This window comes from Daucus carota, chromosome 7 (assembly GCF_001625215.2).
Source record: "Daucus carota subsp. sativus chromosome 7, DH1 v3.0, whole genome shotgun sequence".
NCBI lineage: Eukaryota > Viridiplantae > Streptophyta > Magnoliopsida > Apiales > Apiaceae > Daucus > Daucus carota.
In genome coordinates, this window is record NC_030387.2 from 23384991 (window position 1) to 23410239 (window position 25249).

Genomic DNA, 25249 nt, shown 5'->3' on the forward strand with positions numbered 1-25249 from the left:
GACCTGCTGTGGCTTTAGTTTTTGTAAAGAAATGAAGGCACAGTTGAGTAACTACAATGGATTCATCGATTTAATTTTTTCCACCATTCTTAGTGCAGATATGTACAACTGCATATATAACAGTTTGCTTTGAATTGGAAATATTTAACAGATATGATGATAATATTTTTACGCTTATTTCTAGAGCAGAGTACTACATGTGCCTTAGAACACTGTGAATCTACAGTTAAAAATATTAATCCCAGAATTGAAAAACAAAGCACGTATACTTTAGAAATCAGTGTAAGGTTATGTTTTAAAATTTGCTTAATTTAATTAAACAAGCTAGAAGTCTTAGGTATTGGATAAATCTCATGCCGGTGAGGAAGTTTTTGATTGGAGGCAGTACATAAAGACTTTGATTATGCTGGAGAAAAATCAAAGCACTTTTACAATTAGATGGGTTGCACACTAATACACCTGGACGTTTGGTTGCGATAAAATTATAGTTAGTCCAATGTATAAATTTTATTTATATACGTCACTTAAAAAGCTGAAAGAAAACATCAAACTTTTGAGAAGTTTCATGTAAAAAAAATTTACACGAACATCTTCACACATGACACACTTATAATTTAATTTGACAAATATATTACGACCTGTGCCTATGTACTGCAATAATATAGTTTTTCAACATGTTTTAACTCTTTTCTCCGTCTGCAGACCGTCCATTTCCATTCCATAAACTGCATATTAAATTTAAATACGCTCATTATCTTAGTTGCTTCAGTTTAGGATTTTTTTTCAACATTAAGCTTTGATTCAGGATTTGTAATATATGCGTCAGATATATTTATTTGCACAGTTTGTATATATATAACCATAATCTATGTTTTTTATGTCTACTGTTTTAGCACAGGTGTCTTAGATTTCAAATTGTAACGGTATAGTGTTGAGATAGATCCCTAATACATGTTTATTCTATATAGTTAGAATAACATAAAAAGATGTAGGTGTGCTTACGAATTGTCCACATTCAGACGCATTTTCATACACAACCTTGAAGAAGGACTTGCTCCATTTCTGTGGCACTGGATCAGATAACACTGCATGAACGTGAATAGGAAAACAACTTTTTGGTTAAAAATAAAAATAAGGCTCAGGTGAGTCTATATAATTAGTTTCCGATATGTATACCTTTCACCAAGTCCAACCCATGGTCTTCGTGATCATAGATGCAAACTCTCAGACAGTCTTTGATTTCTTCATTTTCTCTAAAGGCCACAAGGAAATCACCATCTCTCATTCCTGCGCCACTCACAAACTCCACCAGTCCTTTTCCTAGATAGCATACTTCACCTCTTTTTTTAATCTCCATTGTCCATGACCTCTCAAGAAACTTAAAAACAACTAAACTGCCATCCTCCCAATGTTTATAATAATCCTCCCACATAGGCGATAAGATCTGCAAATGTAACAGAATAACAATACACATTCTTAATAGATGAATAATTTTGCAAATTAGTTTACGTGTACAGCAGGCAACATAAAATTTAAAAAGATTTACCATGTCGCCTCTGCTATGATCAACATCTGATTCCACATACAGCAGATATACGTAGTCAGTTCGGCTCGAGCATGCATTGAAAGAAATCGATGCTATTGCTTTCTCACCCTCAAGTGTGCTGGTGTCAAGAACATGGTGAGATCTGTTAAGTGCCTCCCATTCTTTGCTGCATTGTACGTCGTTTGCTCTGTCAGTGGGGTATTTACTTTCAAATGCGGTTTCTTTGAATAGTCTAACCACAAATAAACCCTCTCCAAGGTAATCAAACTGTACCAGGTTAAAGATCTTCAGTCCGTAATATTTCATAAACCTATTTAGGCTACATATTTCCTTCCGCTCAATATCGCAGTCTACACACCACAAGACTTTTTTACAGCTAATTCCTATCATGAATGGCAATGTGTGACCAAATGTATCAACAAATTCTTCTGGCAGAGTCTGCATTCAGTTTATAAAGAACAAATAAGTTGTGAAAAACACCAGAAAATGCCAAGGTTATCACAGTAAAAATTAGGAATCAAATTTCTTATTGTTTACCAGAACCCCAAACTTATTGATATCTTTGCTCACTGCCAAAAAGCTGTACAGAACCGATTGCTTTCCTGGAAAACAATTATAAGAACAATCAATCTTAATGGGAAACATAAAGGTTATATAGTCAGTCATTTAGATCATAACTATATCTTACCACTGCCACAAACTCCTTCCCACTTTGCCACTAATTCTCTCTTTTTTCTAGCCAGGTCCTGTTCAGAACATACATAATGCGCAGTGCATTTAGTTCCAATGCACAAAGTCTGTTTAGACTTGACAAAATGTGCAATATATCTCTAGAGCTTACATGACATACATATTGTAACTTGACAAATTTTGGTTAGTCCAAGAAAAACATGGATAACAAATAACATCAATTCTAAAGAGCAATCTACAATACTTTGTAGCTCATATTTTGTTCATTGCTTTTGCCAAGGTTTGGATGACGTGTATTTGTTCACTGGACGAAGTCCATCAAATGATGAATAACATAATTCTATACGCACATTGTCAATTCACAATTCCCAGTATAAAATCAAAATCTGACTTGACCTGAATTTTTTACAACAAATAATGCTAAACCAAATCATCAATATAACAAAAAACAAACTGGACTTATAGATTCTCGGCAAGAATACAGTAGAGTACAGAGCAAATCAGGATAACTTGCACACACTAGACTAAAGCTACTTAACAATATCAAAACAAAGAATCCAATCTCTGAATTTTAAGTATCTGGAATCCTTAAAACCCCTAAAACCAGTGAGTGCATTTAACTAAAACGAAGCACCATGTACCACAGGAATTCTAAGAGAATCAAACATACATTTGCATCGTTGATCAATATGTGTAGTGTGCAAAATTGAAATCAGGGTTTTAAGTAGTAAACTGAACACATTACAATCGAGAGAAAAAACCCTTATACGGTTTATCGAGCGTTGTACCTTGCTCGAGTTTGATTCCACCATTGTCAAAGCCGAATCCATCTTTGTTGTCGTTGCTGAAGCTTTTTCTATCGTCTTCTTCGCTTGGCTAAGTTTCGAAGAGCATGCAGAGTTATTTTTTTGGACAAACTCTGTTTTCAAGTGTTGATAAACGTTTCATCTCCTTTAAAACCCTTAAAGATGTCCTAAGTTTAGTTTTCTTTTTTTAAATAAACTCATAAAAATTCTTTAAAAATATTAATATGTTATGATTTTTTAAAATTTTGTAATTAAAATTCATAGTGTTGATGCTGAAATCAAAATAATTATATTATTCATTCGATAAGGATAAGAAAAAAAATAAGGATTACGATTTCTTTATGATAACTAAGGAGAATTAGTCAATATATTGTGTTAGTATCGGTTAAACTGTTAGTATAAAGCTTTTTTTTAATTATTTTTTTTCAAAGATTCTTTACTGGTATACTATTGGTATAAGTTATAGAGACTGATTTTGTATTATAATTATATTTTATGGCAGCCAAAAATAATTTATAGTTTGTGGTTCTGTTTCCATTATTTGTCGACTATCCCTTTGTTTCTGTTTGTTTTGGTTTTGTAAGCATTATACTATGCATATGAATAATTCTTTAGTGTCATAATTTTTTCTAACTCGCATTGTGATCGATTATTATAATGGCCTAACCCAAAAATAATTTCTTTCTAACTCTTTTTATACGATGTGTCATGATGCAAGAGTTTAGTGGGTTCGTTATGGATCATAAGTATAATTCGCAGACTATATGTAATGAAGCATATTTTTTCTAATAAACATCACCATTAATAAAAATGAAGTTATTGAAATTAAGTAGCATTTTAACGGAAGCTCGCGTAGCGCGGGCAAAATTCCCTAGTAGTAACAAAATTCTAAACTGGAACCTAATTCTGGCTAATATTTTAGCACTATATTAACTGCAAAAATCACTAGTTTGTACATTATAATATCACTATTTTTAATATTAAAGTCTCACTAGTTTATATATTATAAAATCATTATTTTTTATATAGAAATCTCACTGGTTTACACATTATAAAAAATAAAATCTTATCATTTTTCACTAAAAAATCACTAAAAATTAATTATAATATCCCAACTGATTCTATCATGACACCCTGTCCAAAATGATTCTATTATTTAATATTAAATCTAATAAAATACAAATAAAATACTAAGATGGTAATACATGTCTATCTAGCACACATAAATCACATATTCAAAGCACATCTTACAATCTTACAATTTTAAATAGTAAAAAAAAATGAAAATATTAATTATTTTGTACTACACAACTGGGCCCGATAACAATTTAGAAGAACTAATTTTTTAAAGTGTTTAACTTATTTTTGTTAAACAATGTACAAGGAGGGTTATTTTCTTTTTTCAATTTTATAGGAGTAACTGTTTTATAACGCAAGCAGAGACATTTTCTTGACTGGATTTGGATTATTCAGCCCACTCTTATTTTTTTTTCTGCCGGGCTGGGCTTTAATTTATATATAAATATTATTGAGTTGTCCGAAATTTCACCTGGGCTGGGACCAACCTCAGCCCATATGACGGTCCGCCCATGCTTGTGATCATTTTGAAAGGAGATCATAGACCACCGCTCATCGACGATGCCATCTCCGAATTAGGTGGGGAGTGTCGCAAGCTGCCTAATTTGGGGGCCATTATGCTCTTCTCGCATACAGAGCTGGCTTTAACCCTATGCAGCCCATGCAATGGCATGGAGCCTGCTTCAAAGGGGCCATTTTCAAATTAACAACTACATATATAATACTGTAATATACAACCTAAACTTAAACTTCTATTGATTGATTGGTTTTGTTGGTGAGAAATAGTGTTGGTAGTAAAATGAAATGAACACAACGTCGTCGGAAATTGAAAAGCCAAACAACCCTCCCGGTCTGCGTCTCTCTTTACTCAATTTGCTCTTTTTAGATAACTCTTATCTCTAATATCTAATCTCTTAATAGCAAAATCAGCAAGCAAGATCAACATGAACTAGAGCTTCAAGGCTACTCGTAGAAACTCGTCACATCAAATAGCAATTACATAGGGTCTTTAATATACAGGGGCCTAAATTTTTATACTTGCATAGGACCTTTTATTTGTTGGAGCCGGCCCTGCTCGCACATAGAACTTTCGAGAATATCCCAGAATATTGTAGTAGGCCCTAGATGTATAGACTATTCTAGAATACTCATGTACTTGTAAATATATCTTAGATATTTTGAGAGAATTCTTAAAACCTTCCTTAGTGGAGAAAACATTAATTAGAGATCTGGAACCCTATATGGAGTAGTATAAAAGCAAGAGACAGGGCAACCAACAAGTTGTAGTCTCTCAAAACTTGAAAACACTTGTGCCCCCTCAATAGAAGTCTTTCTTTCCTTCAAATATCCTAAGTGCTCTCTCTCTCTCTCTCTCTCTCTCTCTCTTTCGATAGCTCACTTGGTTGTTAGAAAAGCTGGCTTAGCAATTTTCAAGGGGAGACAAGAGCTAAGTACCGGCACAGTTGAACTAAGAAAATTCTAGACCCGTGACATCTTGGTATCTGAGCCAGGTTTCGAAAGGCGTGACTTGGAAAGAAGTCATCATGTCGAGCGGAGTTGAAGATGCCAACACCATGAATGAATGAGAGAGAGACATTTCATGCAGTGACAAGAATAAGAGGACCCGAAGTTCAAGTAAGTCTCGTCAAAACTATGATTTACTTGGTGAAAAGATTAATACTCTAGAAAATCTATAAATGAGCTAATTTAACGATTTGTGCAAATGTCACACAACTTTGAGACACATGAGCATTTTGAAGAGACTAAGACGGATATGACAGGAATCAAGAACGATATTCTTGAGGTCGAAGAAAAGATGATAGCTCATGACAAATATGTTAGTGTCATGGAGGTCAAGGTTGATGGGGTGATCAACGAACTCAAGGCCCAACTCACAAGTATTGAAGTCGGGATCTTAAATGGGGGAGCGGTGGTTAGGGATGCTTCAGGCTTGACATTACTAAGCCCGAATATTTTGAAGGCAAGAGAGATGCAAAGGAGGTAGAGAATTTCTTATGAGATCTCGAACAATACTTTGATGACATGGGGATTACAGACGAGCAAACTAAGGTACGCACCGCTTCTTGCTGTCTTTATGATATTGCAACATTATGGTGGCGTAGAAAGCATGTTGATATAGAAAAAGGTCTATGTGCATCAATTGCACGTAATGCTTCTTTCTTAAAATCCTCTTTAAGTATCAATTGTGTATAAACCCTTTTCTATATCAACATGCTTTCTACGCTACCATAACGTTGCAATATCAGAAAGATAACAAGAAGCGGTGCATACCTTAGTTTGCTCGTCTGTAATCGTCATGCCATTAAAGTATTGTTCGAGATCCCATAAGAAATTCTCTACAACCTTTACATCTCTCTTGCCTTCACAAAATTTGGACTTAAAAATGTAAAGTCTTGAAGCATCCCAAAACATCATTCCCCTGTTTAAGATCCCGGCTTCAATCCGTGTGAAATTGGTTTCGAGTTCGTTGATCACCCCATCAACTTTGGCCTCCATGACACTAACACGTTTGTCACGAGCTCTTTTCTTGGAACTCAAGAACATATGTTAGATATAATTGATGATTACTAATGTTCTTAAAGTTTGTTTTAGAACAGGAGTGATCAGAGTTTAAGCTGGAAGCTGATCAGAGTTTGATGAAGCTGATCAGAGTTTAGTAAAGTCTGACCAGAGTTTGATAAAGTCTGATCAGAGTTTACATAGTCAAGACTCGTCAGAGTTTACACGTGGAAAGAGCTCAGAAGCGGATATACTTCAAGGAAGGATAGAAGCGGAGGAGTGATTTGCTGACTATGGAAACTAAACAGAAAACTGGAGCAATCTTTGATTGATAGAATACATAGCTGATTTATAGGATATCAAATCAGAGATTGATTTTGTAACTGTGTCTATATAAACACAGATTAGGGTTACTCTATAAGAGTAGAGTTATCGAGTATATTGTTAAGAACCCTAGCAGCTCTTAGTAATACAATATAAATTACTGAGAGAGTTTTTGTAACCATTCAAACTTTGTGAATAAGAGTTTATTGTTTTCAATCTCTTATATTGTCATACTGTGTTACAGATTGTGATCACTATATCATCTTATATAGTGAGTTTATAGGACCTAACAAGTGGTATCAGAGCCAGCTCTGTTAAGATTACTACAGTGAGATCTTAATCACAATCATGTCTGAAAAATCACAAGCTTCATCCTTTAGAGTTCCAATCCTTAAGGCATCTGAATATCCAGTCTGGAAAGAGAGAATGATCATATTCTTAGACTCTGTTGATCCAGAATACCTTGACAGGATCTATGATGGACCACATATGCCCACCAAGCTCTCTGTTGGGCTTGCAGATGAACCTCAGAAGATGGTTCCAAAAGAAAAGAAAGATTATACCCCTGAGGACATCCTGTCAATTGGTAAAGACTCTAAGGTGAAACACCTTCTGCACAGTGCCCTTGATAATGCAATGTCTAATAGGGTAATTGGGTGCAAAACTGCTAAACAAATCTGGGATGCTCTGGAAACCAGATGTCAGGGAACTCAGGCCAAAAAGAAAAACAGAAAAACAATCCTTACACTGGAGTATGAGCACTTTGACTCCAAATCTGGTGAGTCCTTGACAGATCTGTATGACAGATTTGTCAAACTGTTGAATGAATTATCTCTAGTGAACAAGGAATATGATCTTGAAGACTCAAACCTCAAATTCCTTCTGGCTCTTCCTGAAAAATGGGATTTGAAAGTCACTACAATAAGAGACAATCTTGATCTTGGAGAAATGTCTCTTGATGATGTTTATGGAAGACTGAAGACTCATGAACTTGAGATGGAGCAAAGGAGCAAACGTCATGGAGGAAAATCAAAGTCTGTTGCTCTAAAAGTTCAAGAGGAGGCTGCTAAAAGCAAGGGAAAAGCTCATGTCACAAAGTCTGATAGTGAGTCATCAAACTCTGATGACTCAAACTCTGATAATCCCTCAGACTCTGAAGAAAGTGATGATGAGATGATGCAGTTGGCAGCATTGATGGTGAAAAGCTTCAAGAAGTTGGCCTACAAAAAGTTCAACAAAGGCAAAAGTTTTTCAAGGAAAGACAGAAACTCTGACAGAGTTTATGATAAGAAGAACTTCAAGAAGAATGAGGGCAAGGAAGGGAAAGCTGGAAAGGCTGACAAGTATACCTGTTTCAACTGTGGTGAAAAGGGTCACTTTGCATCTGAATGCAAGAAAGCCAAGAAGGAAAAAGAAAAAGCCTTTATCACCAAGAAAGGAAACTGGACAGATACATCTGATTCAGAGGAAGAAGTCAATTATGCTCTGATGGCAAACACTGACAACAACTCTGAATCTACTGCAAAGGTACCTCATTCTACTCTTGCCTTTGATACTGAAGATATAACTGAGTTAAGATTGTTTCTTAAAACTTTGCATATCAGCTTTAGAGATCAGACTTTAGAAAATGAAAGATTAAAATCTGAAACTCTAAGTGTAAAGAAAAGGAATGATTATCTAGAAAAAGAATTAGTTCAGATGTTGGAAGTTCAGAAAGAAAGAGATGATGCTGTCATTGTCAAAGATGAATTATTAAAGAGGTATGCATCTCTTCAATCAGAACTTGCTAAGGAAAAGGAGATTATTAAGACATGGACTAATTCAGGCAAAACTACTCAGGATATCTTAGGTAGTGGAAACTGGAAGAAGGGACTAGGTTACACTGATAACTCAGAAGCTGAGTCATCAAAAACAGAGTTTGTTAAAACTCAAAAACCTAAGGTTAAACCTGTTAAATTTGTTGTTGAATCCTCTAAGTCTAAACAGAGTAGACCAAAATCAGAGATTAACAACAATTTAAAATCTGATAAGCCCAAACAGGTTAACATAGGACTGATGACTCAGAAACAGCTTAAACATAAGCTTAAAGAGATAAGGTCTGATGACAAAAACAAGGAGCCTAGGAAAAATAGAAATGGCAAGATTGGAATAGACAAGAGTAATAACTACATGCCTATTCCAAATGCACCTAGGAAGACATGCCATAACTGTGGAAATACTAATCATCTTGCTAATTTTTGCAGGAAGAACAAAGACATTAACTCCTTACCTACAAAGTCTGGAGTTAGAAAAAGTAGTATTAGATATAAACCACAAGATCCATGTTTTCATTGTGGTAGTTTATGGCATTCTATTTATACTTGCAAAGAATATCATAGTTTGTATTATGATTATTATCAATTGAAACCTTCTTTAAAGGTTAATAAAAACTCTGCAAGTACAAACTCTGTCTCTAGTACAAACTCTGATCCAAAGTCTGTTAGCTCAAACTCTGATAATGATAATTCCGCTGCAAAAGCTAACAAACTTAATAAGGCCAAGGGATCCAAGCAAGTCTGGGTCCTTAAAACTAACAATTAGTGGTCTTTGTGATTGCAGGGCAACAGGAAGAATATTCTAGTCTTGGACAGTGGATGTTCAGGACACATGACTGGAAATAAGGCCCTGCTGTCAGAGTTTGTGGAGAAAGCTGGCCCAAGTGTTTCTTATGGAGATGGCAACATAGGAAGGACTCTGGGATATGGCAACATCAATCTTGGAAATGTCATCATATCTAATGTAGCTTTTGTTCAAGGGCTAAAACACAATTTACTCTCTGTCAGTCAAATCTGTGACAGAGGATATCATGTTGATTTCTATGAAGAACACAGTGAGATAGTAAGCAAGTCAACAGGCAAGGTAGCAGTGATTGCTCAAAGACATGGGAATATTTATGAAATTCACTTGCCTACAAACTCTGAAGGAAAAGCAATTTGCCTATCTACAAGAATCTCTGCAGAAGAAAGTTGGAAATGGCATAAGAAGCTCTCACATCTTAATTTCAACTCTATAAATGAGCTTATAAAGAAAAAGCTTGTGAGAGGACTCCCTGAATCACTACTCACATCTGATGGATTATGTGATTCATGTCAAAAGGCCAAGCAGAGAAAGACATCCTTCAAGAGTAAGACTGAATTCTCAATAAAGAAGCCATATTATCTTCTACATGTTGATCTATTTGGACCAGTCAATGTACCATCCATTGCAAGGAAGAAATATGCTCTTGTCATTGTTGATGAGTATACCAGATATACTTGGGTATATTTTCTTCACTCTAAAGATGAAACAGCCTTGCATCTGATGGATCATGTGAAGCAACTGGATCATGGATCTGAAGACAAAGTGAAGATCATTAGAAGTGATAATGGAACTGAGTTCAGAAATTCAACAATGGAAGAGTTCTGCAAAGAAAGAGGTGTAATGCAACAATTTTCTGCACCTGGTACACCACAGCAAAATGGTGTAGTTGAGAGGAAAAACAGGACTCTTATAGAAGCTGCCAGAACTATGCTTGATGAGGCTAAATTACCTACTTATTTCTGGGCAGAAGCTGTTCAAACAGCTTGTTTCACTCAAAATGCAACCTTGATTAATAAGCATGGCAAGACCCCATATGAGATGGTGAAGAAAAAGAAGCCAAATCTGAAGTACTTTCATATATTTGGGTGCAAATGCTTTGTATTGAAGACTCATCCAGAACAGCTTACCAAGTTTGATTTAAAAGCTGATGAAGGCATTTTTGTAGGTTATCCTCTGACAACAAAGGCCTTCAGAGTCTATAATCTGAGAACCAAGGTGATCATGGAATCCATACATGTGTCATTTGATGACAAAAGAATTATGGGTTTAGCAGATATGGATGATCATGAAGAACTGCATTTTGAAAATGAAGAAATATTCTCTGATTCGACAAACTCTGATGAACAGTCAAACTCTGACTGTGAACAAAATACAGCAAACTCTGGTGAAAATTTACAAGTTCATGATGATGAAGCACTTGTTGAGGGGGAGCATCAGAATGTTTCAGACTCTACCCAAGACTCATCAGAGAATGCTGACTCAAACTCATCAGAGAATACTGATTCAAACTCTGATAGCACAAATTTAGGGGGAGCTACAGAGAATAATCAACAGAATCAGGAGAGCATGGATCAAGGGGGAGGATCCAATGATGAAAATGGTCAACTTCCACATGCAAGGAAGTGGACAAAATCTCATACACCTGATTTGATTATTGGAAATCCAGAAGCAGGTGTGCAAACAAGGACAGCTACAGCAAATGAGTGTTTACATCATTGCTTTCTGTCACAAACAGAACCTAAGAAAGTGGAGGAAGCTCTTCAAGATGCTAACTGGATTCAAGCAATGCAAGAGGAGCTAAATGAGTTTGAGAGAAACAAAGTATGGACCCTAGTACCAAGACCTAAAGATAGATCCATAGTTGGTACAAAATGGGTTTTCAGAAACAAAACTGACAGTGAAGGTGTCATTACAAGGAATAAAGCAAGGCTTGTGGCAAAAGGGTATTCACAACAGGAAGGTATTGATTATGATGAGACATTTGCTCCAGTTGCAAGATTGGAGGCAATTAGAATCTTTCTGGCCTATGCTGCTCACAAGAAATTCAAGGTATTTCAGATGGATGTCAAAAGTGCTTTTCTAAATGGGAAACTGGATGAGGAGGTATATGTTGAACAACCTCCAGGCTTTGTGGATCCAAAGCATCCAGACTATGTCTATAGATTGGACAAGGCACTTTATGGACTAAAGCAGGCTCCAAGGGCATGGTATGAAACTCTGGCTCAATTTCTTCTTGAAAGTGGATTTACTAGAGGTACCATAGATAAAACCCTGTTTTATTTGAATCATGGTAATGATCTGTTTTTAGTTCAAATCTATGTTGATGACATTATTTTTGGCTCCACTAATGCTAAACTCTGTCAAAGATTTGCCAAGCTCATGCAGTCTAGGTACCAAATGAGCATGATGGGGGAACTCAGTTATTTTCTGGGTTTACAAGTTAAACAGACTGAAGATGGGATTTTTATCAATCAAGCCAAGTATACCAGAAATCTCTTAAAGAAATTTGGTATGCAAGACAGTTCAGCTGCAACTACTCCTATGGCAACAGCAACCAAACTAGACAAAGATACTGGTGCATCAGTGGATATAACAAACTATAGAGGAATGATTGGATCTTTGCTTTATCTGACTGCAAGTAGACCAGACATCATGTATGCCACATGTCTGTGTGCAAGATTTCAGGCAGATCCAAGAGAGCCTCATCTGATTGCAGTAAAGAGGATATTCAGATATCTCAAGGGAACCACATCATTGGGATTATGGTATCCTAGAGAATCAGATTTCAGTCTAATTGGATACTCTGATGCAGATTTTGCAGGTTGCAAAATTGACAGGAAAAGCACAAGTGGGAGTTGTCAATTTCTGGGTGGAAGACTTGTTTCTTGGTACAGCAAGAAGCAGAAGTCCATTTCAACATCAACAGCAGAGTCAGAGTATATAGCTGCAGGCAGCTGCTGTGCTCAAATTCTTTGGATGAAGAATCAACTGTTGGACTATGGGTTATCCTTTTCTAAAATTCCTATTTATTGTGATAACCAAAGTGCTATTGCTATGACAGGAAACCCAGTTCAACATTCTCTGACAAAGCACATCAGTATAAGATATCATTTTATAAGGGAGCATGTGGAGGAAGGAACCATTGAACTTCACTTTGTTCCTACTGAACAGCAGCTAGCAGACATTTTCACCAAACCATTAAGTGAAGCAACTTTTACTAGGCTGGTGAATGAGCTAGGCATGATATCAGGAACTGAGTAAACATAATGGTTAGATCTTTCAAATTTGAATTGTCAAATTACCATATGTTTTGCTCACAAATCTGTCATAATATACTCTGATTGTTAAACTCTGATGACATTCTCTGATGATATACTCTGTTTGTTATACTCTGATTGACATTCTCTGACGCCATTCTCTGACAATATTCTCTGATGTTTGTAAACTCTGAATCTTGATAAATGATCTCATTTTTATTTCTCTGAGACACTTAACCTGTGAAGATATTATGAAGCATGATCTGAATTAGTAATCATGAATCTCAATTAAAGTTCCTTAATCTTGATCTCAATTTTGTGCTACTATTTTACACTATATACATATTGATATCATTGAGACTCTATTACTTCACATATCTTAATTATAAGTGAGACTGATTAATTTGCATTTTCTCTCAGTAAATTAGACAGTGATTATAAACTCTGATGCTATACACACCCCTGGAAATAAGCATGGTACTCCTTTGAGATCTTAGATGTCTATATGACAGTGACTGGGAAGACCCAAACATTTACTGGTATTAAGTAATTGCCAAGATTTTATAATCTATGGTGACCAGTCACAATCTCTGATTACTGGAGAAATACTGTTGCTAAATTATATTTAAAGGTCGTGATTCATTTACACTGAAAAGCGTCCTTGAAAAGAAAAAAGAAAAAAAAAGGGTTAGTTTATTTTATTCTCCATCAGAGTATGTCAATTGTCTATGTCTTGAGAGTTTAAATAAATTATTCTTGTCTACCTTATAATTACGAAATTGTGAAATTCTTTAGTCTCTGATCTCATATGTTAAATCACACACATTATTTCACAAGCACATTATTGAGCTATGGATTTTGTAACAAACTCTGATTTATTGATGAATATTCTGCAAATCATGTCTCTATTCTGAGGTCCTTAGAAATTTATTTTCTTTGATTTAAATCTCAGAGTTTAAAATTCGAGAGATTTGATCTTGATTTTTTTTAAAATCTTGTACATTTCAGGAGTTCAAATATTCAGAGAATGTGAAGAGAGTGTTTCAAACGGATGTATTATTAGTGGGTTTGCATGAAAAACATTTTAATAGGAGAACGTGTAATCACCATTTATTACCGCACATGTTTTACTGCACTCATGATTACTACTCTCGTTTCTCCATCCCACTAACATTCATCTACCAGTTAAAATCTGACAGGTGTCCAAGTGAACAAAGAGCCCAAGCGTGTACAGCTAAACAAAATCTGAAGAGTTTATCACATCAGATTTTATTGCTTATTATTCACTTATACACTTAATCTTTACACACACTCTCTCAACAAACTCTTACGCTCTTCTCTCAAAAATTCAAATCTTCTCCTACACACCTTCTCAAACACCTTCATTCACAAACTCTGTTCTAATGGCGACCTCAGCTTTTACTTTTGCAGGTGTTGAATTTGTTCCCAACAATCATGCTGCCATCCTTGACATCACTGATGTTCCAAGTGATTATCATCCCTTTCAGCAACTCTTGGCACAGAGTGTCCTGGTCACTGCCCTTACAGCTCCTGCCAGACTCTCAGGAAGTCAAATCATTACTTTCTGGAGAACAGGGCATTATGACAATGGTGGTGAAGCTGGGTCACCATCCATTGTATTTGAGTATGATGGAGCACAGTATTCTGTTACTCCAGCCACCGTCCGAGCAGCACTCAACCTGCCAGAGCATGCTGGGTACATTACAAATGGAGATGCTAATCTCAGAACAATGATGATCGATTTGGGCTACTACGATTCTCTGGATAAATTGGGTAAATTGAAGCGTCCAGGACTCAGGAAGGAGTGGAGCTTTTTCTTTGATTGCATTACCAGGGCTTTCCAGAAGAAATCTACAAACTAGGATGCTATTCCAATGGACATGCTGCAGATTGGGTATTCTCTGATCTATTCTACTAATTTCGATTTTGGTAGATTAGTGATTAGAAATATTGGTGAAAGAATGCATGAAAATCGTCAGATTATGTATTTTTCACGATTTTGCCAATTGTTGTTTAATGCCACTGTTGGAGAAGTGGCTTTTGATGCTGCAGATGAGATCAAACCTTTTAAACTTCATAAAAGGGTTTTCAAAGATCTCATATCTAAAGATGAGAAGAGACCAGTTCTCAGGCCTCTACAGATTCCAGCTCCATTAAGAGCTAGGCTGAATATGCCTCAGGCACCACAACAACAGACTCAACCCCAACCACAACATCCAGTTTCACCTACAGTCACCAGGAAACCCAGATCATCAACACCTAAACCATCCAAATCTACAAAATCTGATGCCCCTTCTACAAAGAAGACCAGAACCTCTGTTGCTACACAAGTTCTGAAGACAAAGTCTGATAAACCAGTAAACTCTGATGCTGTAAACTCTGATCCTATAAACTCTGAAGCTGCTTTTCCTCAAAGGCAGAAAAGAAGGAGACTGGTTGCAGCCTATGATTATGATGATCTTGAACCTGCACATGCAATAACCTCTGAACCTTCTCCTGCAACAAACTCTGAAAATCTACAGACCAGTCCTCAAACAAAGCCAGCAAGATTTAAAAGAAGGGCTAACAAGGCTAAGAGGACAAGGGTGCCCATAACTGAGATCACAGATTTTACTGTTGAAGAAGAGCAAGCAACATCCACTACAACTCCTGATGATCTATCTCAAGCTCTGATGGTGCTTCCTCTTCAGGCTGTTCCAATCTCTGCTGCCACAGCATCCTCTACTTCATCTGAAGTAGATGAGGAAATTATATGCAAGGAGAAAGCTACAGATGAAGCTGAGACACCAGTGTCTGATTTTAACAATCCAATATCTGATCATGGACCCTCCACACCAATTCCTCATTCTCCAATGACAATTCCTGAGGGTGCCATTGTTCATGATACAGCTCCAGAAAACTACAAGTCTGATGTAGTTGATGAATCTGACAAGGTAGCATTGGAAGCCCTGCAGTCTCTTGCTAAGGCTGGTGAAGAGCCTAGCAAATCACAGTCTGAAGCTCAAGACAAATCTGCTAAAGATCCTGTTGAGAAAGTTGCTAATCCTGCATCTGATAATGATGAGGATGATGAAAGTTCAGATGATGACAATGATGAAAATGATGATGAAGTCCCTCTGTCACATCTACAACAGAAGTGGGAGTCTACCAGCAAATATAATGCCAGGCTGCAAACTCTGAACACAAACTCTGATCCACTTCCCAGGGATCTTCAGGTTGATCCACCAACTGAAGTATGGGATAAACTCTGGCTGAGCCACCAGCATTCTCTGGAGCCAACTAAAGCTGAAGAATTCTTATCTATGGCAGAGAATAAAATTACAAACTCTGATGTCATGTCAAGCCTCAAGGCTACAGTTCTTTATCTTAAGACATTTCATCCTGCTCATGATCAGACATCTAAGTCTATAGATGGTCTCAGAACAGAGGTAGCCAATCTCAAAGAAACTCAAACTATGGAGAAGAAAAGGACTCTACTACCTCTGAAAGATGATGTTAAGAAGCTGGTGTCTGCAAATGAATCTTTGGAAAAGAGGATGACCACCATTGAGTCTACTCAAGAGAAAATGTCTAAACAGCTTGAAGCCATCCAATCTTCACTTTCTCTGATCACATCAATTCTGATTCCTGATGAGGATGATGTCAAAAAGGGGGAGAGAGTAGCTAAAGTCAAATGCAAGTCTACTTCTCAAACTCTGAAGAGAAAGAAGAAGGATGATGATGATGATGATGATGTGGATGACTTCACAAAGCACAAGAGATTTCAAGCAGGAACTGGTGGAAAAGCAACAAACTCTGACAGTTCAAAATCTAAGCAAAAGTCTGTTCTAGTGCCAACACATAATGTCACATCTGGATCAAAGCACAGACCAGTGGCTGGATCAGATAGACCATTGACTGATGAAGAACTTGCTAGATTGATCTTTGAACAAGAAAATCCAGAAGCCAAATTGGATTTGGAGTTGATTGCTGCAGAGGAAGCTGAGCTAAAGAAAGAACATGTTGAAGCTATAAACTCTGGAAAAATTCAAAAGCCTGCAAAATCAACCACCAAGCCAAAAGAGAAAGGGATACTGATCAAGGAAACTACTGTTGCTGATCAGAGTTTACCAGTCAAAAAGATATACTCTAAAGATGAGTATACATCCAAGGGAAAAAGCAAAGTAGATGAACACCTTGAAAAAGGCTGGGATAAGAAGAAGTCTACAACCTCTGACAAAGATCAAGTTGTAAAGGAAAAGAAATCAGAAGCTGCAATCTCTGACAAAGCTCATGTTGCAAAATCACAAAAAGAAAGATTAACCTCTGACATAGCTCAAGTTAATAAGGAAGCAAAGAAAGACACAACCTCTGACAAAGCTCAAGCTGTGTTCAAACCAACAACTACTCCACTGGCAGGATTTGCAAAGCCTAGTCTGATGACTGAGATAAACTTTGAAAAGGGCTCAATTCAACCAATCTCTCGTCAAAAAGCAGGGAGAGATAAAGGAGGGCTGGGATCTAAATATGAAAAATTTGATCAGAGTATAGGATCAATGTCAACAGACCCCTCATCTCTCTGTGCTCCCAAGACTGGAGCATTGCAAGAAAAAATGGACAAACTTGATTCAGTCCAGCTGGTGAAGAGTGACAGAGGAGATAACATTCTTATCTACTTCATGTCTGATGGAACAGTGTTTAGAGTAATTGAAGCTGATCTCTATGCTAAACACTGGGAGGAATTGAGATAAGTCTCACACATATTTCAAGTAAAGAACAAGTCATGTCAACACATCTCCAATCTGCTCAAAGATCAAATCAGAAGAAAGATGGGTATTACAGGAAACAAAAATGCTGGACCTTTCATTCCTAAATACCTCAATCATAAAGGACAGCTGGTTGAGATGAAGAAAAATTCAGCAAAAATAGTAACAATAGCTGGAATCAGAACTCTTGCATTTAATGAAGAGTCTGATAAAGCTTACAATATCAGGCTGGATAGAGACTTGAGAAGAAATAAAATATATGATCTCAGAGCTGCAATTTACCAAACTGGAGTTTCAGATCCAGAGCTTAGAGAGATCAAGAGACAGATGATTACAGTACTTGAAGAAGTTGAAAGAGAACTCCTCAAAGGATATCTAAAGACAGCTCATGGTGTCTATGAAGCTAGGGAGTAAAGTATCTGTAAGTTTTAAAAAAAAATCTGTTATATAGCTAAACTCTGTTGCATTTGACTTATCTATTTTGACATCATCAATTATCTGTTAACTTGCACATAACATATTTATGCACAAGTTGGGGGAGATTGTTAGATATAATTGATGATTACTTATGTTCTTAAAGTTTGTTTTAGAACAGGAGTGATCAGAGTTTAAGCTGGAAGCTGATCAGAGTTTGATGAAGCTGATCAGAGTTTAGTAAAGTCTGACCAGAGTTTGATAAAGTCTGATCAGAGTTTACATAGTCAAGACTCGTCAGAGTTTACACGTGGAAAGAGCTCAGAAGCGGATATACTTCAAGGAAGGATAGAAGCGGAGGAGTGATTTGCTGACTATGGAAACTAAACAGAAAACTGGAGCAATCTTTGATTGATAGAATACATAGCTGATTTATAGGATATCAAATCAGAGATTGATTTTGTAACTGTGTCTATATAAACACAGATTAGGGTTACTCTATAAGAGTAGAGTTATCGAGTATATTGTTAAGAACCCTAGCAGCTCTTAGTAATACAATATAAATTACTGAGAGAGTTTTTGTAACCATTCAAGCTTTGTGAATAAGAGTTTATTTTTTTCAATCTCTTATATTGTCATACTGTGTTACAGATTGTGATCACTATATCATCTTATATAGTGAGTTTATAGGACCTAACAACATAGTTCTTGATTCCTTCAATATCCGCTTTACTCTCTTCGACTTCCTAGAGCATATGATGCTCAAGTGTCTCAAAGTTGTGTGACATTTGCTCAAACCGTGGAATTAGCTCATTTATAATTTTTTCAAGGGCATTAATTTTTTCATCAAGTAGATCATAGTTTTGATGAGACTTACTTGAACCTCAGGTCCTCTTATCCTTATCACTGCGTTAAATGTCTCTCCTCGTTCATTCATGATGTTGGCATCTTCAACTCCACTTGACATGATGACTTCTTTCCAAATTACATCCTTCGAAACCTGGCTCTAAAACCAAGATGTCATGGGTTTAGAACTCCATTAGTTTAACTGTATCGGCACTTAGCTCTTGTCTCCACTTAGAACTACTAAGAGGTCATTTGTTAACAGGTGAATGAGAGAAAATGAACTGGATCGTCCATATGCTTGCTATCCAGATTGTTTGTCCATCTTTTTAAAATCTGAACGAGACAAAAATTGTTCTGGACGACACTGCCATAAATTTTCAACTGAACCATTCCAGATACTATTTACTCACGTCAATACGTAGTGGACATATGCCCTTGTTGCTTTATTTATTAGTTACTTTTTACATGATTAAAATAATTTGTAATTTCATAAATAATAGATTTTTAATAAACATTATATAATTATTATGATACACATTTTATTTAATAACATTATCAATTATTTAATATAATATAATAGGTGACGATCACGGTGAATAGAATTTAATTACTTATAAATCAAATAATTGCATTCATTTAATGATAAATACTAATATATTTTTGAATAAAAATAATATCTTAATTTAAAAAAATAACTCTTCGAGATGATATTAACAATTAAATTAATTGAAGTCTAGAATTGGAAAATGTTATATTCAGAACAAATTTTCAATTTTCAGAGCAAACAAAAATAAAAAGACAAAACTGACCCGTGCATACACAATAACAACAAATAAAAAAAACAATATGAGGGATAATTTTGTCTTTTCATGCTTTTTCAACTCTGGATTTAAAAATTTGCTCTGGATATAACATTTCTCCTAAAATTTGCCATTCAGAAAATCTTGTATGTTATATTTAACAAACAACATAATTCATCTTTCATCCAGATTATATACTCGTCCAGATATTTTTATCATCCAGAAAATGTTGTTCAGATTTAACAAATGACCCTAAGTCAGCATTTCTAACAATATATCAAAAAATTAAAATATTAACTTTAAAGGTATTAATAAATATAAAATACTATTATTTATATTATTTTATATTAAATTTAATTTTTTTATAATATAATAATTAAAAGTTATTAAAATATACTCGCCGTCTGTACAGGAATTGCTTTTTTCTTTTTCGCCGGATTGTACAGAATTTGTTGGCTTAATTTAATTAAAAAGAAAAAGAAAAAGAGAGAAGGTTTGTTCGTAAGGTCTACGCATTAGATGAAGCAAGTGGAAGTCGCTGATAAATAAGTGTTGTTCTGTAATCTGTTGAGCGGTGTGAAGAAGAGTCGTCGGAACTCAAACGCAGTGATTATCAGAAAATAAGCAGATGATATAGATTTTGTGTATTACTAATTTTTTCATATTCATATAATCCATATTATATATATAATCTGATCTATCATTCCATCCCATCGCCATGAGTTTCCTCTTCGGCAAGAGAAAGACTCCTGCAGGTGCGTTGATGAGTTTAGATGGATTCTTCTTTCTGCACTTGTTTTAATTCATTATTTCCTGTGTCATTTTTTGCTTTAATTTGACCGCTAATACTGACGTAGTTGTTATATGTCAGATCGTATTGTTCTGATTTTGATTAATTTTGATTTCAACTTGATGATGATTTGGTAGAACTTCTGCGGGAAAACAAGAGGATGATGGATAAGTCTATTAGGGAAATTGAAAGGGAGAGACAAGGTTTGCAGAATCAGGAGAAGAAACTTATTCTGGAGATTAAAAAAAGTGCAAAGCAAGGCCAGATGGTAACACCTCGTTTAACTTCTAAATTTTGTTAAGCCGAGACTAAATTAGATTCAGCTTAAACTTTATTATCGATTATTTGTGGTTAGAGATCTTGGGTTACAGCAGTCTATGGCGTGCTAGATTTTGTGCTAAAATAGCACAATACTATAATTTTGACAGTTCATTAGAAAGTGAAAAAAGGGAGGGAAACAATTAAAAAAAAAAGAGGTTAACTTGAAAGTTAGTTACATTTGTATTCAATAGTGTGGTGCTTTTGGAAGTTGGTTAAATTTGAAAACGATTTTGAACAATACATACGAGACACATTACTACTTCAACACTAGAATTACTTTTTGGTGTTAACTATAACAACTTAACAAGAGCTCCATCTATTTTAGCACAGCCATTGGACATGCTCTTATCCAGAAGGTTTACAGGATTTGACAACTTGTTTGTAACAAAACTTAATGCAAATTCTATGTTCTGTTCTCAATATTCTTCTGATTTGTGTACTTTAATTATTAGTTTTTTTTTTACAACTAAAGTCTCAAGTTTGTATATCTGTACAGAATCACTGACCTCTATGATTACAGTTTTCCTGTTAGAATTATATTGTATCAAATCTTTGTCATAAAGAAACTAAAATCGCTTGCACACTTAAGAGCTGTGAAACATGTTAATTTTTTTTATACATGCTTCATTGAAGTAAACTCTGGTGCAGGGAGCAGTAAAGGTGATGGCGAAAGACCTTATTAGAACAAGACACCAGATTGAAAAGTTCTACAAGTTAAAATCTCAATTGCAGGGTGTATCACTCAGGATTCAGGTACATTTTGCATTATTTTTGTTGTTAATTATGAGTTCGCAATATTAATAATAACTATAGGTAATTATCAGAACTGTCATTGAAACTTCTCCGGTATTACTGTCTTATGAGTGTAGTAACATGGAGTCTAATTGTTGTATCATTCTGAAAGGATGACTCCAGTGCTGACTGGAATATGGAATAATATCTGCATGTAGTCTGAACGCTTTTAGTTACAGAGCATTTTTTATTACCTGTAAGTAGATATATGTATGTGGACTGCCGATAAATGCGAGGTTGTTCATATGGTTTTTCTTCACAACACGTTTTGAGAGTATTTCACTGATATTTAATTCGGCTTTCAGGGGACTAGTCAGCTGTATGGCTTTTAGGAATGTGTATACTCAATTTTATCTGGTAATGATCAATATTTAGAGTATTAGACAATTAGTTGTGCAAAACCTGCCGGCATATATTTCTGATATGTGTTTCTGTGGTGCCAAATGTTCACAGCTACGGTTAGCCTTTGTCACCATTTTAGCTTCAGATATGGTTTATCCACCAAGCAGACAATACCTGTATTAAGAACTGTGAATGAATTAAAAAATAGATGCACCTTTGTCTTTGATGACGAGCAGAATTTTCCAAAAAAAAATTGAATTGAACTCGGTCTCACCATTGTAGATCTAGAGCCCATTTGGGTAAATATAAAATAATGACTTAATGTGACAAGTGCGCAGCTTAAGGTGTCTGTTTGGGTAATTTTATGTTATAGGTGACTTATTAGTTATTAAAAATGTAATAATACAAATAAATTTGATAGGTTATTTATTTGAGTTTTGAAATTGACTTTTATTCAAATAATTATAAAAATAAAATAAGTTGTTTAAAAAAGTACATCCTGCCAACTTCTGACTTTAAGTTAGTTACGAACTTAATTTTAAATTTAAGTCAATTTCTAGTTTATTACACAAAACATATGTTTTTCAGCTTACAGTAGAAAATCGCTTTAAGCCCGGGAATGTATACTTGTGTAGTATGGAATATAGTGGTCAGCGGTGTATAGAATTTAAATGTATATTGAAGCAACTTCTGATTTTGCAAAAGAGATCATGTTAAAAATATTTATCATAAATAATTCTGTTATATACTTGAAATAAAATTACAGCAGTAAGAATGGGAATGGAACAAATTAACTGAACCAGAACAGTTCTTATTTTTTTGGAGAACCTTGAGTTTTACAGCAAATGCAGTTAGTCAGTTACTTTCTGTTTTAGTTCTAGAATCGGGCCTAAGCGATGGTTCTGTATCCATAAACACACCTAGATCTTAGTATTTTACATACTTGTGAAGGTGGCTTTGTTTTTCTGGTACTCCATGGTCCCGCCATCTTAGAGTAATAGATTAATAGTCCTTTTGGCTTTTCGCACGTACTTCTCTAAGGTGCATTATAAAGAATACTTCCCCAGTTTTTTTTAGTCCCCTTAGGTGGGAAAAAAAGAAGTTAATTCAATTTTTATATAAGAAATGATTGTAGGATTACTGTTTTCTATGCACCTCGCAGAAGTACTTGAAGAAAGTTAAAAAGACTGATATTGTGGGATACAAGAAGTATTTTATATACGTAAAACTTCTCAACTTTTCATTCTAATGCAGTATCATGTTGTTCTAATAATATAATTTCTTATCCTCAATCGGGTTGGATTTGATAATGTTTGTATAGCAATATGAAGGTCGTGATAGCTTTCTTCTATGTGCTCGTTTAAGGTTTTGGCCATAGGTTTGGATGTGTGATATTTGTATACACAATATTTGATATGCACGTCACATTTTGTTGCACCTGATCCGCTAGGAACACCTATCTGATTATATAGTGGTTTAGATGGTTCAGCAATCATGAGGATGGTTCGCTATACGTCTGCAGTAAAAATACTGCAGTGTCCAGTACATGTATATTGTGCCAAGAACCTGTGACATGTCAAAAATGACTGTTTTAGTCAACTGATACAAATTTAGAGACAACAGAGACTCGAAAGAATAATGCCAGAGTAGCCCAAACTGGAAAATCCCTACTGAAAGGGTCTTTTAACAATCTCTGTAACTGTGTTTTGTAGTTTTTTTGTTGCAAGTGTTTTAGGTGCTGATATTTTGAACTACATTTCAGACACTGAAATCAACCCAAGCAATGGGAGAGGCAATGAAAGGTGTCACGAAGGCTATGGGCCAGATGAATAGGCAGATGAACTTGCCATCTCTGCAGAAGATAATGCAAGAGTTTGAGAGGCAGAATGAGAAAATGGAAATGACCAGTGAGATTATGGGAGATGCAATTGATGATGCTTTGGAAGGTGATGAGGAAGAGGAAGAATCAGAAGAGCTAGTGAACCAGGTCCTTGATGAGATTGGTATAGATATCAACAATGAGGTACTTACTAATGCTTTCCATTGTAAAGCAATCATGAACGAGTATAAGTGCTAAGTTATTTATGCTTTCGTATTCTACCATAACAGCTCATGAATGCACCATCGGGATCTGTAGCTGCTCCAGCTGCACAGAACAAGGTTGCTGCGCAAGCCGAAGGGGCAGGGCCAGATGATGGAGTGATAGACAGCGATTTACAGGCTAGGTTAGACAACTTGAGGAAAATGTGATATTAATTTGTCAATAGGAAGATTGTGAAATATAAAAAAATTATCTCAGACTCTCTACCCTGGACTTGGGAGGCACTTATGCACGACCTTCACACTTTCAATTTATTTTTGTTTTGCTGTACAAGAAATGAGAAGTTGAGGTTTGTAATTCTAAAATGTCTGTTGATAATGTTATATTGCATTACTTGGTAGGAGAAAAAATTGGAATTTTATGACATTTGTCGACTCTCCTGGCAGGAATATCCTGGACTGCTATATCAGCTTTCTATTGTTGTGTATATTGCTTTGTTCCCACTTGTAACAAAGATTTGTGCTAATCAACGAAATTATTTCATCACAACTCACAATTACTTGTATTGTCAAATATGTGTGACTTGCAGTCTTGCATTGTGAAAGATACGCCGGTCAAGAAGAGCTATGCACAGATAAATCTTGTTGCTCAAACATATAAAAGTGAAGGAAAAATTTCTAGACTAATATTGTAATACATATGCAATCACTAGATGATCAGAAAGAACCATTGATAGAAACTGTAACAGTTCATATAAGTAGCCTCGGATCTATCAGCACTTCCATGGAATGCTCCAGCGTCGGAGTTGAAGCTGAGTTGAGAGGAGACACCTGAAATTCCACAGGGGACACCGGAAATTCCACAGGAGCACGACAAAGAGGACAATCCAAGTGAGAATACAACCACATCTCTATGCATGGTGCATGAAAAGAATGCTTACATCTCGGCAACTCTCTAACTTCTTCATCTTCTTCGAAAACACATAAACAAACCGGACACTCATTATTACCATACCCTAATTGTATCGAATCATCATCTCCTTTCTTGTACTTGAAGCTCTCTCCCAAATTGAAGCTGTTCAAGCCCCTCATACTAGATGATGATGACATTCTTCTTCTGGAGTCCAGATGTTGATTAAGATCTTGTAAACGTCGTCGATGATTAGCACACCATCTTATGATGATGAGGTTGTATATTGCCAGGACAACAGCCACGATCCCGACCACTATGACACCGTAATATAGTACTGGCAAGGAGGTTTTAGGTGGCGGTGGTGGTGGCGATGGTGAATCGGCCAT

The 25249-nt window shown here is 35.7% G+C and overlaps 2 protein-coding genes across 2 annotated transcripts; one reads left to right on the top strand and one right to left on the bottom strand.

Annotated features, from left to right (window-relative positions):
• The first annotated feature begins 20085 nt into the window (after positions 1-20085).
• On the top strand, positions 20086-24438 carry LOC108193352 (vacuolar protein sorting-associated protein 2 homolog 1). Its single transcript, XM_017359959.2, has 5 exons — positions 20086-20420; positions 20593-20723; positions 21425-21529; positions 23673-23933; positions 24020-24438. Exons 1-5 carry the CDS (start codon positions 20384-20386, stop codon positions 24158-24160), a joined length of 675 nt encoding a protein of 224 aa, XP_017215448.1. The 5' UTR covers positions 20086-20383; the 3' UTR covers positions 24161-24438.
• A 262-nt stretch (positions 24439-24700) lies between these two features.
• Positions 24701-25249, bottom strand: LOC108193354 (RING-H2 finger protein ATL16). Its single transcript, XM_017359960.2, has one exon. The coding sequence runs from the start codon at positions 25247-25249 to the stop codon at positions 24701-24703; it is 549 nt and encodes a 182-aa protein (XP_017215449.2).

Bases quoted from the DNA above. Each gene is read 5' to 3' on its own strand.
- LOC108193352 (XM_017359959.2), top strand. From the start codon at position 20,384: ATGAGTTTCCTCTTCGGCAAGAGAAAGACTCCTGCAG. The intron at 20,421-20,592 runs GTGCGTTGATGA...ATGATTTGGTAG, and splicing joins CAAGAGAAAGACTCCTGCAG to AACTTCTGCGGGAAAACAAG. The intron at 21,530-23,672 runs GTACATTTTGCA...ACTACATTTCAG, and splicing joins GTGTATCACTCAGGATTCAG to ACACTGAAATCAACCCAAGC.
- LOC108193354 (XM_017359960.2), bottom strand. From the start codon at position 25,249: ATGGCCGATTCACCATCGCCACCACCACCGCCACCTAAAACCTCCTTG.